The following is a 16,175-nucleotide window of genomic DNA, read 5'->3' as shown; positions in this document are numbered from 1 at the left end:
CCAGCTAGTAAGAAGTAAAGAGAATTCTAAAGCATATAGAAATAGCAGATATAATGGAGCAGTCACCAACTTTGAAGCTCAGATACAATACCCAAAGAAGAAGCACCTCCTGGACTGAGATCCAGACCTTGCTGGAGAGGACAGAGTCACACCTTACTGAATGGCAGAGAAGTCAGCGTGGTGCTGTATCAGGGGAACATGCTGGAAATCTGCCCTCTGGAACTTGTCAGAAATCCACTCTCTAGGGTGCTAGGGAAAGCTGTTCATGGCGGGCCTCTTAGTAGAGGCACTTTGCTACAGACCTTCCTGAAATGGTATGTGCCGGGGGAGCTGTTGACCACTGGGTCCTGCTAGCCACTGATCATGGTAGGAGCTGGGCACAGGAAGAGCTGTGAGTGCGGCAGGAGCCCGGTGCTAGAAAAAAACACCCAGGCTGCAGACGCTGCACACTGGGGAAGCCGTGTGCACTGCAGGAGCTCAGCACTGGACATACACAGACGCGACGGGAGCCTGGTACTGGAGAAGCTGCACATAGTGCAGGGATATGCCAAGCTAGTCCATCAGAACCAGGAAGCAAAATTCTTTCCTCTTGCAATACCTCTTCCATTCCCTCTACAGACAACGCTTAACATCGTGCCAGCTGTCAACAGAAACATATTTAAAGGACTCGAATCCATTTTCACAGAACAAGCAAAAAGATGAATTTGGAGTTGAGAGGGAAAAATAAATAAGTGGCATACCAGTGCAAGCATGATAATGAGGTTAGAGTGATAGACACAGCCAGATTATGCAGGCCATGTTGGCCACTGTAAACAGCTTGCATTTTATTTTAAGATCTTTATTTAAAAATCTATTGGAGGAGGGGCTTCCCTCGTGGCGCAGTGGTTGAGAGTCTGCCTAACGATGCAGGGGACACGGGTTCGTGCCCCGGTCTGGGAAGATCCCACATGCCGCGGAGCGGCTGGGCCCGTGAGCCATGGCTGCTGAGCCTGCGCGTCCGGAGTCTGTGCTCCGCAACGGGAGAGGCCACAATAGTGAGAGGCCTGCGTACTGCAAAGAAAAAAAAAATCTATTGGAGGGATTTGAGCAGAGGAGTGAAGAAACAAGAGAAGACGCAATAAGAGGGCTTCCCTGGTGGTGCAGTGGTTGAGAGTCCGCCTGCCGATGCAGGGGATACGGGTTTGTGCCCCGGTCCGGGAAGATTCCACATGCCGCGGAGCGGCTGGGCCCGTGAGCCATGGCCGCTGAGCCTGTGCATCCGGAGCCTGTGCTCCGCAATGGGAGAGGCCACAACAGTGAGAGGCCCGCGTACTGCAAAAAAAAAAAAAAAAAAAAAAGACGCAATAAGACTAGGAAGAAGTAATTGCAGTAAAGCCTAATGGGACATGTTGGGGTCTGTGCAACTGATGCAGAGTGGTTGGAAGGAGAATCTATGGGACTTCCTGATGGATTAAAAGTTGCCATGCTGTTGATGTCTAAAGCGTATTCTAGCTCCCTGTAAGAGGGATAAACTCTAACATTCCATACATAGGAACTTATATGAAGAAACGCTTTCTACAATCAGTTGACTGCCCACTCGGTTAAATAATTAATATCGTAGCAACTTATGTGGTTGAATTGTAACTTATACTTCGTTTGCTACTTCCATTAAAATATGCAAGAATATTAGACTACAAGATAGCATCAACGGTCACAACCATCGTGTACATAGACAGTCACCCCTCCACATGCCAGACGATGCTAATGAGAGTAGAGAGGAGAAAGGGCATCACGTGCTTTGGTAGGGGAGTAGAAAGGCCATGAAAATGATTCACAGGGCACCAGACCTGGTCGGGGTTTATATATCTGAACTTTACTGCACACACAGTAAGAAATATATTTTACTAATGACTCACGGCAAGTATGTAAAGTGAAACAGAAGTATCACCAACCATGCAAATTCTTACTCCATTTGTTGCATTTTGATAGTTTTTATTCTAGTTAACATTTTAATAATAGTCATATCCTTTTGAATTAATTTCTTGAACCAGTAATGAGTCATAACCTCCAATTCAAATAATATGTGCCTAGTAAATTAAGGAGGACCTCTCCTTCTCACTCTCAAGTGGCTGCATTTTTTTTTTTTTTTCTGAAGCTCTTCATGTGTGGGTGGCACCATTTGCTAGTTGATAGCAGGGTATAAAATTTTCTCTTTTGCATCATTTAATTCAGGGAGAAATTATGCCAGGGGTTAATTTCAGATTTTAGATTTAAGATTCCATCTTTGGATTCCAGAAGTTCTCAGTTTATAATTTGTCATGTATTGTCTATCATTCTCACCAGACCATACGTTCCTCAAGGTGAGGAAGTTGAACTTACTTACCTTCATATCCCCTAAGATACCTGAGATGCTGAGCAATTGCTTAAAACTAATTTGTAGTGCAAGTAAGTTGAACATTAAATAATGAATATATTGTGTGTTTAAACTGAATAATAGAATTCCAGAATTTTGAGATATTTTAAAAATTAGTTTTGCTGTCTTATATGGATATGACTTTAGAATTTTCAAAATGATTTCATTTTCCTCAGAGTATAACTTCTGTTTGTTAGTACTTTGCAGTTTTCTTGGCTCCTTTACATAATATTATCAAACTGAAATTAAAATATCCCAGTGAAGTACACAAATATTATGCCCATTTCTATCAAGGTACAAGTCAACCTGATAGCTTAGCATAAAAGAAACATCATGATCTGAACCTCATCTGTTTTTATAGACTCTCATCAGTGTCCACCACCCAAATTACTCACCAACTATACCAACTGCATGATTCTCCCCCACCAACTTAAAACTCATGATTTTTTAAAAAGTCCGTGCCTTCGTAGGCATTGTTCCCTCTGACTGAAATGCTGATCCACTCTCCTGACCCACCCATCCTCAACTTTGCCTGTATAGTTGCTACCTATCCTTCAAAACTCTCTCAAATGTCTCTACTTCTAGGTAGTATCTAGCAAAAGCAAAATGAGTGAGACCAGTTAGGAGGACAGTAGAGTAAACCAGACAAGAGATAAGTGAATGAATAAATGACCAAATGAGAAAAGCAGAGCTATAAGCTACATTGTGCCTCCCCTTGGAATGTATGACTGCCAGGATAATCATGTTCTTTCTGCCATTGGGAACAGGGTCTCTCTCGTGATTCCTCCATGCCAAAGGTCCCGCTATGCCACCTACTTTGACGTTGCTGTTCTTCGCTGCCTACTCCAGCCCCATTGGTCTGAGGAGGGCACTCAGTGGTCTCTGATGTACTATCTACAAAGGCTGAGACACATGTTGGAAGAGAAGCCAGAAAAGCCCACAGAGCCGGATATTCCTCTCCTGCCCAGACCCAGAAGTAGCTCCATGGTGGCGGCAGCTCCCTCACTAGTGAACACACACAAAACCCAAGTAAGAGAAACTTGGTCCATCATCATTTGAACCAACAACTTCAGCCATAACAGATTCTTTTTTTCTTCTGTGCATTCAGCTCTTATTTATCCCAGTGCTGACTGTTGGATTGGTGGGTTATTCTGATGCTATTTTCCATCTTTTACTGCTGGACCCTTTTGCTGTTCTTTAGCATTTAATTGACCATTCAAAGAGGTGCTATCTAAATGCCTCTTACACACAGTTATCTAGAGTAAGCCTCTGTTGATCCAGGATAATGGAAAATGGATCCTCTGGCTAATCAAAATGCTAGTTAATTGAGAGTTTTCACATATAAGTGCCAGTTAATGATATTATAAAATGCATGACACTAACATTTTACTGAACGTGATTTAACCTCCTTTTGCATAGCTCAACATTTTCCAGTGCCTCAATGTCATCATTAGCAATATCATTTTTTGATATATAGTCTTGCTCTTTATTATAGACGTTTGGAGGAATAAACTGAATGTGCACTGATGACATCCCCCTGAAAATCACTTTCTGATCAATGAAAGTCCGAATACCAGCTTGAATACTTGTTCATTTCATTCTTTTCATCAATACCACATATTGAATATGTAGAGAAAAGTACGATTCACTGTGTGTTCCAGTTGTTTGGGCTTACTGAAATGTGATTTGGCTGTGTCTAAAAGACGTCTGCATATTCTGAAAATAAACAGGAACAATATCAGAATGAAAAGGAAATGTGCTCTGTTTTAGTAATAGACGATTCTGCCCAAAGTGAATATCTCCTCTGGTGAATCATTAAATGTAAAAACACTTTTTTTTTTTTTTAATAGAAAGAGAAAAAGAGATACCTGTCCCCTCCTAATTTTCTTAGCTTTCCTAAATCTGGAACTTCGTAGTCTCACTGTTGAAACTCCAAACAGAAGTTACAATTAATATGAAATATATCTCTAAGTCCTTGATCATTAATCTACCTTTATTGCCTATTAAGGATCTCACCATGAAGTGTAATGAAGAGGAAAGATCTCTCAGCGCTGAGGCTTTTTCCAAAGTTTCATTGACCAACCTACGTAGGTCTGCAGTCCCGGATCTTTCTTCAGACCTTGGCATGAACATTTTTAAGAAGGTGAGTAGAACCATTTATGTTCTTTGCATTTTGGTAATAAAAAAAATACACAGTGGGGCATGAGGTGCTTCTGGTCATGCTGCAGAGTTGGGTGGGATGGGGAAGGGACTTCAGAGCAGAGGTCCACTCCCAATTATAGAACTGGCTGGCAGCATGACCTTGGGCAGCATGACCTTGGGCAAGTCCCTCCTTGTGCGTGAGTACTTCCCATTCTACATGTTCTGTGGGGTTGTTACAGAACTCAATCCTGATGATGTGTGTAAAGTGCTTTTAGTAGTGGTTGTGGACATGGTGGTAGTAGCAGTAATGGTAACTTACATTTGCATGGCTCATTCTCATTTTACCTAGCATTTTATATAAATAATTCTCATTTAATCCAATGAGATTTTTTTTCCCTAAGGTCTGTTTTGTTGGGTTTTTTAAAAACTTATGTATTATTTATTTATTTACTTTTGGCTGCGTTGGGTCTTTGTTGCTGCGCGCGGGCTTTCTCTAGTTGTGGTGAGTGGGGGCTACTCTTTGTTGCGGTGCGCAGACTTCTCATTGAGGTGGCTTCTCTTGTTGAGGAGCACGGGCTCTAGGCGCATGGGCTTCAGTAGTTGTGGCACGCAGGGTCAGTCGTTGTGGGTCATGGGCTCTAGAGTGCAGACTAAGTAGTTGTGATGCACGGGCTTAGGTGCTCCACGGCATGTGGGATCTTCCCGGACCAGGGCTCGAACCCGTGTCCCCTGCATTGGCAGGCGGATACTTAACCACTGTGCCACCAGGGAAGTCCTCCAATGAGATTTTTATTTTCCACAGTTTACACCTAAGAAACTGGGTCTTACTGCAGTTCTTAAAGTGATGGGATCATCATGGAACATTTATTCTTGAAGTCATCTCTGTTTTAAAGGCAACGGACAAACCAAGTTTTGTTGATAAAGTAGTAAATCCTTATAACTGACCCCTAGGTTTACAGCCATCACTTCTCTTTGTGAATGACAGTGTAGGTTTCCATTCAACAAACATTTATTGAACATCCATAAGAAGCTAGAACCATAAAGGTGGGAAATTAAAGGTGGAGTTTTTGTGCAAATAAACTGATTTGGGAGTCAGTTGACTGGGGTTCAAATTCCAGCCCTACCACTTTCTACCCATGTGATACTGGCAAAATGATATTGGTTTCTTCATCTATAAATGGGTACATAATATACTTACCTCAAAATATTATGAGGATTGAGATAATGCATGTAAAGTCTTTACTGTGCCTGGTACTTAACAAGTACTCAATAAATGTTAATTATTATTCTCAAAAAAAAAAAAATGAAATGAGACTGAGCCCTAAAAACTTTATGTAGTTTTTGAAAGGTTGAGTCCAAACTCAAAACTAGGTCTTCTAACTAAATAATTCATGGTCTTATGAATCCAAACTTCACCTCTCTATTTTATAAGTGAATGGAGCTAAACAAATAGAAAATAATACATGTAGAATAATATATATGTGATGGCTTATTTTTCTCTTTTGCAAAATGACTGGTTTATGTCAATGAATAACACAGAATTAACAACCTATCTATGAACTCAGAGTGTTGCTACACAAGTAGTCCTCTGACTTCATTGATGATGTAGTAATAAGCAATGGCTGTAGTTTTTCTAAAAATGTCATTCAGTGGGGGCAAAAGAGGTTTTCCATACTGGCTTCACATGAGAATCTCTGCAGAACTTTAAAAAATTCAAGTGCCCAGGCCTGACCCCACACCTATTAAGTCACAATTGCTGAAGGTTAGGCCCAGACATCGATATATTTTAGAAGATTTCCAATCAATTCTAAACTCTTAGTTATACTGGACCTTGAACTTATTTGACTGGTAGGAGTAATAGAGTTGCCTCTCATTATGGGCAGAGGCACACATTTGAAGTTGTTTGGCTGAAACAATGTATCTCAGTCTGGAGAAATGGAACAGAAAAAGACTGGCTGATCCAAGTGATGACTCAGGGATCCTATACTCTAACCCAGGGTTTCTCAAGTTTTACCAAGCATCAGAATCACCAACAGGGCTTATTAAAACACATTGCTGGTTTCCTCTTTTGGGTTTCTGATCCAGTATGTCTGGGGTTGAACCTGAAAATTTGCATTTCTGACAGTTTCCCAGGCACTGATGCTGCTGGTCTAGGAACTACACTTTGAGAAGCACTCCTCAAACCAACCCAGCCAAAAATTCCCCAGGAAATACATTATCTTTTCCTTAGTTTCTTTCACCCTTTTGACACATTGTAGAAATTTCTTCCATCTCTGTTGAATGACATTCAGTGACTTTCCAGGTCTCCTTTTCCTGAAACATTTCCTGTATTTTACCCCAGGTCATGGAGCCCTTTGGGAAGCAAACTGTATCCTAGCCTTTGCCCTGTGCCTGACCCTTCATCTCTCATTTCTGTAGTTCAAGAGCCGCAAAGAAGACAGAGAGAGAAAAGGTTCCATCCCATTCCACCACGCAGGGAAGAGGCGACCTCGGAGAATGGGAGTGCCATTCCTGCTGCACGAGGACCACCTGGATGTGTCCCCCACCTGCAGTGCGTTTTCCTTTGGAAGTTTCTCTGGGCTTGGAGAAGACAGGCGAGGCATGGAAAAAGGAGGCTGGCAAACCACCATTTTAGGTGACCACAAGGACCTTCCAAAGTAGGGCAGAGCTTCAGTGACCTGTTTAGAAATCTGGATCTAGGGCTCCCAGGGAAATCTGGATCTTTCTTGAACAGTTTAGTCAAGGAATTTGGGCCCAAATACAGTCTCCCCAGGACCAAAATAATGCTGTGTCTTCATAGCCAAAGAAATGCAGATAATTGAATGATGCAGCAATCCTGTATAATTAGACAGGTCATAGCCCTATTTCTTAGATCTTTCTATAGTTCAATGATTTTATTTTATTGAAGTCTAGTTGATATACAATATTGTGTTAATTTCTTCTGTACAGCAAAGTGACTCATATATATATATATATATATATATATATATTCTTTTTCATATTCTTTTCCATTATGATTTGTCACAGGATATTGACTATAGTTTCCTGTGCTGTACAGTAGGATGTTGTTAACCCGTCCTATATATAATAGTTTGCCTCTGCTCATCCCCAATTCCCATTCCTTCTTTCCCCTACCCCACCCCCCTCCACCTTGGCAACCACAAGTTTGTTCTCTATATTAGATCATTCTTGATGTGGACACATGGCCCTAGAGGGTTCTGTGCATTAACTTCCATTGTGAATCCAAAGACAGACTTCCCTTTAACTCAGATATTAAAAAAGGAAGATGTAACGAAAAGAAAAAGGAGCTTTTTTTTTTTTTCTTTCTGGCTGTCATATTAAGAAGGCCAGCTTAAAAGCAAGAACTGACAGCTAGTGGGGGCCTAACAGATGGTTTCTGACATTTGGCTTAGATTGGAGCTGACCTTATCACAGGCAGCGTCATCAATCATCTCAACCCTGAATGTTCCCAGGGCAAGCTAGTCAGTCAGCTCTGCCTCACATACAGCCTAATAACCCCTCACTATCACTGCTGTCCTTTGGACAGACAAAATCTTGGCAGAGAATCTTTCAGATTTTCAAACCCTCTTGTGGTGCTCTTGTCCATCTCAGGGAAATTTACCCGGCGGGGCAGCTCGGACGCGGCCACTGAGATGGAGAGCCTGAGTGGCAGGCACTCCCACTCTCATCACACGCTGGTGAGCGACCTGCCGGACCACTCCAACAGCCATGGGGAAAACACCGTCAAGGAAGGTGGGTTGGAGGCGGCCGCTGCAGGTGGGCGTCCAGGTTCCGTTTCCTGTTTTTACTCCATGTTCCATTTTCATTGTAATCTGGCTCCATGTGCTTTTTGAAAAATTGCATTCATGTATTATATTGCTTGATAATTTACTTGTGAGCCATTCTTAAAATTTCCTTAGTAGCAAGAGCTATTGGATAGCACACTATGAACACCATGCCTCTCAGGAAAGCAAGGGCAAGCCATTCATGGTTGTTTTCAAAAGAGCATAGACCTACAGGGCTTGGAGAAAATTGAGAGCATCTGTGATGTCCCTCTGAAGGGCTTGTCCACTTTCTGTGGGAGGAAAGTCCCTGCCTTCCAAGGCCACCTATTCCCTTTCCAGACAGCTGCTATTTTGTGCTTTATGTGGAGCAGATGTGTGTCTCTGGATGGGGTCCAAGATGGGGTTTCTTATTCTGTGCTCTTAACCTATGAGCATAAATTTAGTCCCTCTTTTCCCTGGACTGCTCTTCAAGTATTTGATGACATCGCTTAGTTACCACCACAAATTTATGTTCCATTATTCTTAAGCAAAGGAGAAAAAGAATATTTCTCGTTTGCTGTTACCTAAATATACTAGATAAAACCAGATATTTTAACAGCTATTTACTTGTGGAGAATACTTCAACCAAACTAGTTTAACTATACCAATAGGGTCTGTCATCTAACAGTGAGTAAAATGCACCTGTTAGACAAAAAATTCTAGGCTGGGTCTCAAGGAAGCCAGTTAAGAATTCACATTTTCTATAGCCTTCATTGTTTATCAGATATTACATGACTTAACATCATGGGAGTTGAGAATAGCTTTGAGACTATTAGTCAAATATCTGCTAATGCTGTGATCATGGTCATGATTTAAATAGTAGTATAACTGTCTAACATGATGTTGTAGGTTAATATGGGGAAAACTAAGACACTGCTTTCCTTTATTTAGTGCGATCCCAGATCTCCACTATCACAGTTGCAACCTTCAATACCACATTGGCATCATTCAACGTAGGCTATGCAGACTTTTTCAGTGAGCATATGAGGAAGCTCTGCAACCAGGTGCCTATACCTGAGATGCCACATGAACCCCTGGCATGTGCAAACCTGCCTCGAAGCCTCACAGACTCCTGCATAAACTACAGCTACTTGGAAGACACAGAACATATTGATGGGACCAATAACTTTGTCCACAAGAATGGCATGCTTGATCTTTCTGTAAGGAGCAAGAATTTTTCTTACTGAAGCTTGAAAGATATTGAATCTTTGGCCCAGTTTTTACAATGTTGGATAAAATGTGCATATAAATTCTTAGAGGGCTTCCCTGGTGGCACAGTGGTAGAGAGTCCGCCTGCTGATGCAGGGGACATGGGTTCGTGCCCCGGTCCGGGAAGATCCCACATGCCGCGGAGCGGCTGGGCCCGTGAGCCATGGCCGCTGAGCCTGCGCGTCCGGAGCCTGTGCTCCGCAACGGGAGAGGCCACAACAGTGAGAGGTCCGCGTACCGCAAAAAAAAAAAAAAAAAAAAAAAAAAAAAATTCTTAGAAATGTTGAGCCTTTAAATGAAAAATCTACCCTTTTAAAAAATATGTTTGTTTATTTGGTTATGCTGGGTCTTAGTTGCGGCAGGCAGGCTCCTTAGTTGTGGCTCGCCAGCTCCTTAGTTGAGGCACATGGCCTCCTTAGTTTTGGCATACATGTGGGATCTAGTTCCCTGACTAGGGATCGAACCCCGGCCCCCTGCATTGGGAGTGTGGAGTCTTAGCCACTGTGCAACCAGGGAAGTCCCTGAAAAAGCTACCCTTTTAAAAAAAATTTCACAAGTGTATCACCCATCTTAGATGCACCTTTTCTTTTCTTGTTTTTCTTAAGCATTACATTAGATTTGATCTGATCTCAGAATATTTTTATAATCTAAAAACATTAGTGAATCCTGAATGCATGTAGTAAATATGTGTGTGTGTGTGCGTGCACGCACTAAGTCCTTCTTTCCTAGAATGGAAGTAAAAAATTCTGTTTGCTTCCTTTGTTATATAAGCAGCATGACTATAAACCACCAATATAGCAGGAGAAAATGAATAGAAGTCCATTAAAACATTTAAACCTGCATTCTCAAGAATGTCTGTCTTGATTATGGTTATTAGCAAATGAAAGGGTTGTTATATTTTACAAATATATGTCACACAATTTCTTATTTCACATTAGGGGACCTGGCTCAGCAAATATTTTAAAATATTAAAATCAATAAAAGGATATAATTTAAGCATGCAAATTTTTTGCTTTTAAAATTGAATGTAGATAATGATGCAATTGCGAGTGTGCAAATGTTCCTCTCTTATGTGCTTAAGGAAACCATTTCTCTTCACCCATTATTGGTAGAAAGCATTATTGGCGGGGAATTAAAACACTTTGATTTTAAAAATCAGTTGAACAGGTTTCCATTTGGACAAATAATTACTCTCCCATTAATTCATTATGTTTTGTTATCTCCATTAACTGTCTATATTATGGCAAGTCTTAGAGTCCTTAAGTGAGATAACACACTTATACATTTTTAATTCCTTGGGTGATTTGTACTCTATATTAAGCACATACACAAGGTCCCAATGCAGCTTAATAAGATCATCTGAAAATTACCTGAATTATTTATGTTTAAGTGCATAGAACAGCCTAAAGGAAATGTATTAAATGGAATAACCAAATCTATTTAGGAAGATGTAATAGAGGTAATTCAAGTAACTTAATCACTCTCAGTTTACTTTTGTCTTCCCCCAGGTGGTTCTGAAGGCTGTTTATCTTGTCCTTAACCATGACATCAGTTCTCGCATCTGCGATGTGGCACTGAACATTGTGGAATGCTTGCTTCAACTTGGTGTGGTGCCCTGTGTAGAAAAGAACAGAAAGAAGAGTGAAAACAAGGAAAATGTGACTGTGGAAAAAAGACCAAGTGAGGGAACGTTCCAGTTCAAAGGAGTATCTGGAAGTTCCACCTGTGGATTTGGGGCCCCTTCAGTTAGTGGAGCTGGAGATGGAGGAGGAGAAGAAGGAAGAGGTGGTAATGGAGGAGGTGGAGGAGGTGATGGAGGTGGAGGAGGACCCTATGAGAAGAATGATAAGAACCAAGAGAAGGTATGACTGGACCGCCTTTTGTGTCCTCTTGAAATGTTTTTCCTGATTTCTTTCCAATTCTTGCTTGCCAGCAATTTGTTGACTCAGAATAGCAGCTAGTCACTAGAGCAAGAAAGTGGTGAGTCTAGAAATCTCTTCATTAGGTTCTCAGCAAGCATTAGTAAAAACAGTTATGTGAAATTGTATCCTACATTCAAAAGCCATTGACATCCAAGCAATGTTAGAACTAATTCCCTGGTCATGTTAATTCTTCAAGAGAGTATCTCAGATACACTACATTGCCATAATTCTCTGCCAACAACAGTCTCTCTCTCAAAACTTTCAGGGTCTGACCTAGTGGAGTGGCATTCTAGTCTTCTCAGGCTGCCAAAACAAAATACAATAGATTGGGTGACTTAAACTACAGAAATTTATTTCTCACAGTTCTGGACGCTGAGAAGTCCAAGATCAAGGTGCCAGCAAGGTAGATTTCATTCTGAAGCATCTTCTCTTGGCTTGTAGGTGGCTGTCATTTTGCTATGTGCTCCCATGACATCTTTTTTCTATGTAAATGCAGAGAATGAGAGAGCAAGCTCTCCAGTGTCTCTTCTTATAAGGGCACTAATCCTATTGTACCAGGACTCCACTCTCATGACCTCATTTAACCCTAAAATTTACTTCCCAAAGGCCACATCTCCAAATACCATCACTCTGGGGGGTTAGGGCTTCAATATATGAATTTGGGTGAGACACAAACATTTAGTCCATAATAAGCAGTATAATTTTCCTGAAAAAATTTAAATAAAGTTCTTTCTCTTGAATTAAGGAACACAGTTTTAGGTAGCCTACTTCAATCACAGGTAAAGGGAAAGAAAGGGAAAATTTTTGTTTAGTTAGTTGGTTTTTTGGTGTTAGTTTGGAAGACTAGCCTTGGTTCTCTTATGTCTCAGTGTGTCACTTCCAGGTGTCTTTAGCTTTCTTATTACTGATTGTTCCTGAATTTAATTCCCTTTGACTTGACAACACCTGATTTATGATCTCAGTGCTTAACGTCAATAATTAGTTTTCTCTTTTAATTTGAATTTTAAATAAGAACTACGGCAGCTTAAACTCATATAATTTATGCTGATTTCAATTTGGGGTTTTAGTTGGAAAATGCTATTAAGGAATTGAAATCAACAAGAGATTTGAATCTCTAACAGGTGACAATCTACACATCAGGCCAAGTGTTTAGAAGTATAAGATTTCACTGTACAGAGTTCTACCACCTACATATTATCTAGAATATAAATTGCTATTTTCTTGTAGGCTATCAGGTTTTTACATCTGAATAAATGTTCCAGTGCTGTTTCCTCTTTTATATTTTTTTCTCCATCTCTTTCCAGTCCTACCTGATGCATGTTTAATGTGCATTTAATCATCTCTGTTTCTTCCCTGATTGTCTACTCTCATTTTTCCCAATATTTGTGGACTCATCTAATTATTCCTGCCCCAATATTCTTAGGTTCCTGAACCTAAGCTTTTCTCTAGGATTTCTTCTCCTGCCTCAGTCATGTATATGTTTTCCAATTCTAATAGAATCTTTTGGTACTTAAGGTCCCCAACTTCTTACTTTCCCAAACATCACTGAGGACAATCCAAGGATCCTCAGATCTCACTGTAGAAGAAAATTACCTAAATGATGATATAGATCACAAGGGATTTGATATTGAATCCTAAGATCTAAGGAGTTATTCATTCAACAGTTATGTAGGAATTAGAAAACAAATACAAGTTATAAGGACCAAATTTATAAACACAGCAAACAGTGAGCTTCTTAAATTTTCAATTTTTTTACCTGTCAATTTAGGTGGCCACTCAAAGAGAGAATAGTGCTATGTCATTATGTCATAATATTCAGGGGAAAATAGAAAGAAAAAAATTAAAGTTGTGAAATTTTGATAACCTCTTATCAGTAAAACTTAGATACTCCCTAAATTGATTGTTATGTTTATGAGGATCTCTGAAGTTCATTATTAGAATTTTGTTTCTGTTTTGTTTCTGTTTTTAGTTCAAAAATTTCACCCAAGTAGTGGGGATTTTTGGGGGTTTTGTTTTTTTTTAATATTTATTTATTTGGTTGCACCAGATCTTAGTTGTGGCAGGCATGCTCCTTAGTTGCAGCTCCTGGGCTCCTTAGTTGTAGCACATGGGCTCCTTAGTTGTGGCATACAAACTCTTAGTTGCAGCATGCATTTGGGATCTAGTTCCCCAACCAGGGATTGAACCCAAGCCCCCTTCATTGGGAGCACGGATTCTTATCCACTGCGCTACCAGGGAAGTCCCCCAAGTAGTGTTTTCATCTACTTCCTTATTAAAGAACTGCAAGTCTCTTGCCTATTTAAAATCTAGCTATCATACTAGAAACTTGATAATACAAATGCTACTTTAACCAAAACTGTCACTTGATCAGGATGGGATTTTACAGAGTCAGATAATGTGTTCTCCAAAACAGCCACCAAAGATACAAATGTTTTGTAGTTAGTTCTACAAAATAATATTCTTTGTAGTACAGAGAATTTATAAAATCATACCTGACCGTAGGTCAGATGCATTGTACTTGGGAGTCACACAGGTCTGTTCTGCCTCTATCCCATCTGTTATTTTCAGTGGAATCAGGAGGTTTATCTAATTTTGCAACCTAGTAATGCCAGGAGCATGCGGGAATTGATTAATTCAGAAAGGAAGATCTAATTTCTATTTCTGTATTTGCCACTAACTGGTACTGAGAGCTTGAAATGTTATTTAATATCTGTCCTGATTTCTGCCTGTAGCTGGATACAACTGTCTCAATGTCTTCTACTAGAGGAGCCAAAATCCCAAGGACATCTGAAGGTCCAAAGAAATACAAATAGATATTTACAAAAAGCTTTTGGAGCTAGGAATTTGCTTTAAAGGATCATATGATATCAATAGTTTTTAAATGTATGTAAGTCAGTCTTCCAAATCAGCCCTTACCCAGGGTGACCTTTGGCTGTGCAGGCTGTGTACTCCACAAGGGCTCTCGCCTAAGGAGTCCAGACAGGACTGAAATCCAGTCTGAGCTCTGCTCACCAAGCTGTTTACCCAAGGGCTGCATCTTCTGAGAGGATTCACCTTTTTCTAATTCATCCACCCAGAGGAGTGCCTTTTCTAATTTGCACAATGTTGCCCCCAATGGATAGCAGTGCCCCACACCTAGAAATAATATTTAACACTGGTTTTGCTATTATTACATGCTTTCCATGTTTTACCTCACAAACTCTGTGAAATACATATTTTTATGATTCCTATTTTGTAGGGCACAGAGTGGTTAAGTAGCTTGCCCAAGGTTATGGAGCTAAGATTTGAATTTAAAATGTTTCTGAATTTGATATGTATGTATGTATGTATAAACAAATAAATGTATGTATCTGTGTGTGTGGGTATGTTTGTATGTATGTATGTTTGAGTCTTCCATTTACAAACATCTGAGCTGTAGAGTTCGCAAGAAACAGACTCAGACGAGGAGATATATGCACAGGAGGTTTCCTGGGGTGTCTGCTGAGGATCAACATCTGTGGGGTGTAAAAGAAGCAGGATGGGCCAGAGAGAGAAGTTGAATTGCAATGTAGTTGTAACAGAGACTTCAGCCCATCACACAGGGAGCTCCAGAGATGGGATGGCTCTTCAAAGTAATCCCCGGGTGAAGTAAGGGAGCCCACTTTATTCCACACACCTCCCCACGTACTCTGTATGCTCTTGACCAGCCATTGGAGGCAGACTGCTTCCAGGAGGAGAGTATAACCTGGGTCATGGCAGGTCTCTTTAGCTAAGGGCAATGCCTGGAGAGGGGCTCACCTGAGAGTTATCATCCATCAATGTTCCTAGTAGCTCAGAGAATGAATGTTCAGTTCTGAAGGGGGCATCTCTGGAGTCCAGCACCACATCCACTACATGAGCATTTGATTAGAAAAAAAGGACCAATTATATAACATTAGGGGACCAGAGAGCCTACCCCATCACAGAATGAACAGCACATGATGTCTAGATAACCCCCATCCCTTTCACACCCTCCCTGCATTTGAGTATGCTTTCTACGTGGGTGGCCCCCCAAAGTTTATGTATCAACCTGAGCATATGAAGATGGAAAAGGCCTTCACAATTTACAGAGCAATTCTTATTCATTATTTCATTTGTTTGGCACAGTAAGCTGATGAAGTAGGAAGGGAAGCTATTAGCATCCTCGATTCACAGGTGAGAAAACTAAAGCACAGAGGGATTAGTTCATTTACCTAACGTCATATGCAATTAAGGAACGGGAGCTGGACTCTCAGGTCCGCAGTGACTGTGCTGACAGCAGAAAGTAGCCAGAAGGACTGAGGAATGTTGGAGCTTCCTGAAGATAATGGCACTCCCACGCTGGGATCTGCATCATTCCTTAGCAACAGCTTCCTTATGCTTCTTTGGAAATAATTCAAGAAAGTTCATTTTTCTGGAAGCTATGTTCTTCACTAAGAACAAGGATTAAATGAGTCAAGAGAGAGGATGATAACACTTCTCACAGTTCACCTTGGGAGGGCTTCCGATTTAGCCTCAAACAAAGAACCATGCTGAATATTTACAATTTTTTTTACATATTCTCTCTTTGCTTGTGCATGAATATTACAATATAGCGAAGGTATAAAATTAGAAAAGTCCTTTGAAAATGTCAGAAATTGCCACATGATTTCATAGTTTCAGACTTTGATCAGTTCCAGAAATTTAGCA

At 40.6% G+C, this 16,175-nt stretch overlaps 1 protein-coding gene across 5 annotated transcripts in view; it reads left to right on the top strand.

Annotated features, from left to right (window-relative positions):
• Positions 1-16,175, top strand: part of UNC80 (unc-80 homolog, NALCN channel complex subunit) — a gene marked incomplete at both ends in the record, with an annotated part of 239,774 nt that overhangs the window by 36,024 nt on the left and 187,575 nt on the right. For all 5 annotated transcript variants that reach the window (XM_079710608.1, XM_079710606.1, XM_079710605.1 and 2 more), the window contains 6 exons: positions 3,160-3,421; positions 4,401-4,535; positions 6,953-7,169; positions 8,147-8,287; positions 9,250-9,518; positions 11,076-11,429. In XM_079710608.1, the coding sequence (XP_079566734.1) occupies positions 3,160-3,421; positions 4,401-4,535; positions 6,953-7,169; positions 8,147-8,287; positions 9,250-9,518; positions 11,076-11,429 (1,378 nt within the window). The remainder of the gene's footprint in view (positions 1-3,159; positions 3,422-4,400; positions 4,536-6,952; positions 7,170-8,146; positions 8,288-9,249; positions 9,519-11,075; positions 11,430-16,175) is intronic.

The sequence above is a fragment of the Hyperoodon ampullatus genome (assembly GCF_949752795.1).
Source record: "Hyperoodon ampullatus genome assembly, chromosome: 8".
In the NCBI taxonomy this organism is placed as follows: domain Eukaryota; kingdom Metazoa; phylum Chordata; class Mammalia; order Artiodactyla; family Ziphiidae; genus Hyperoodon; species Hyperoodon ampullatus.
This window is presented reverse-complemented; position numbering and strand designations above follow the sequence as displayed.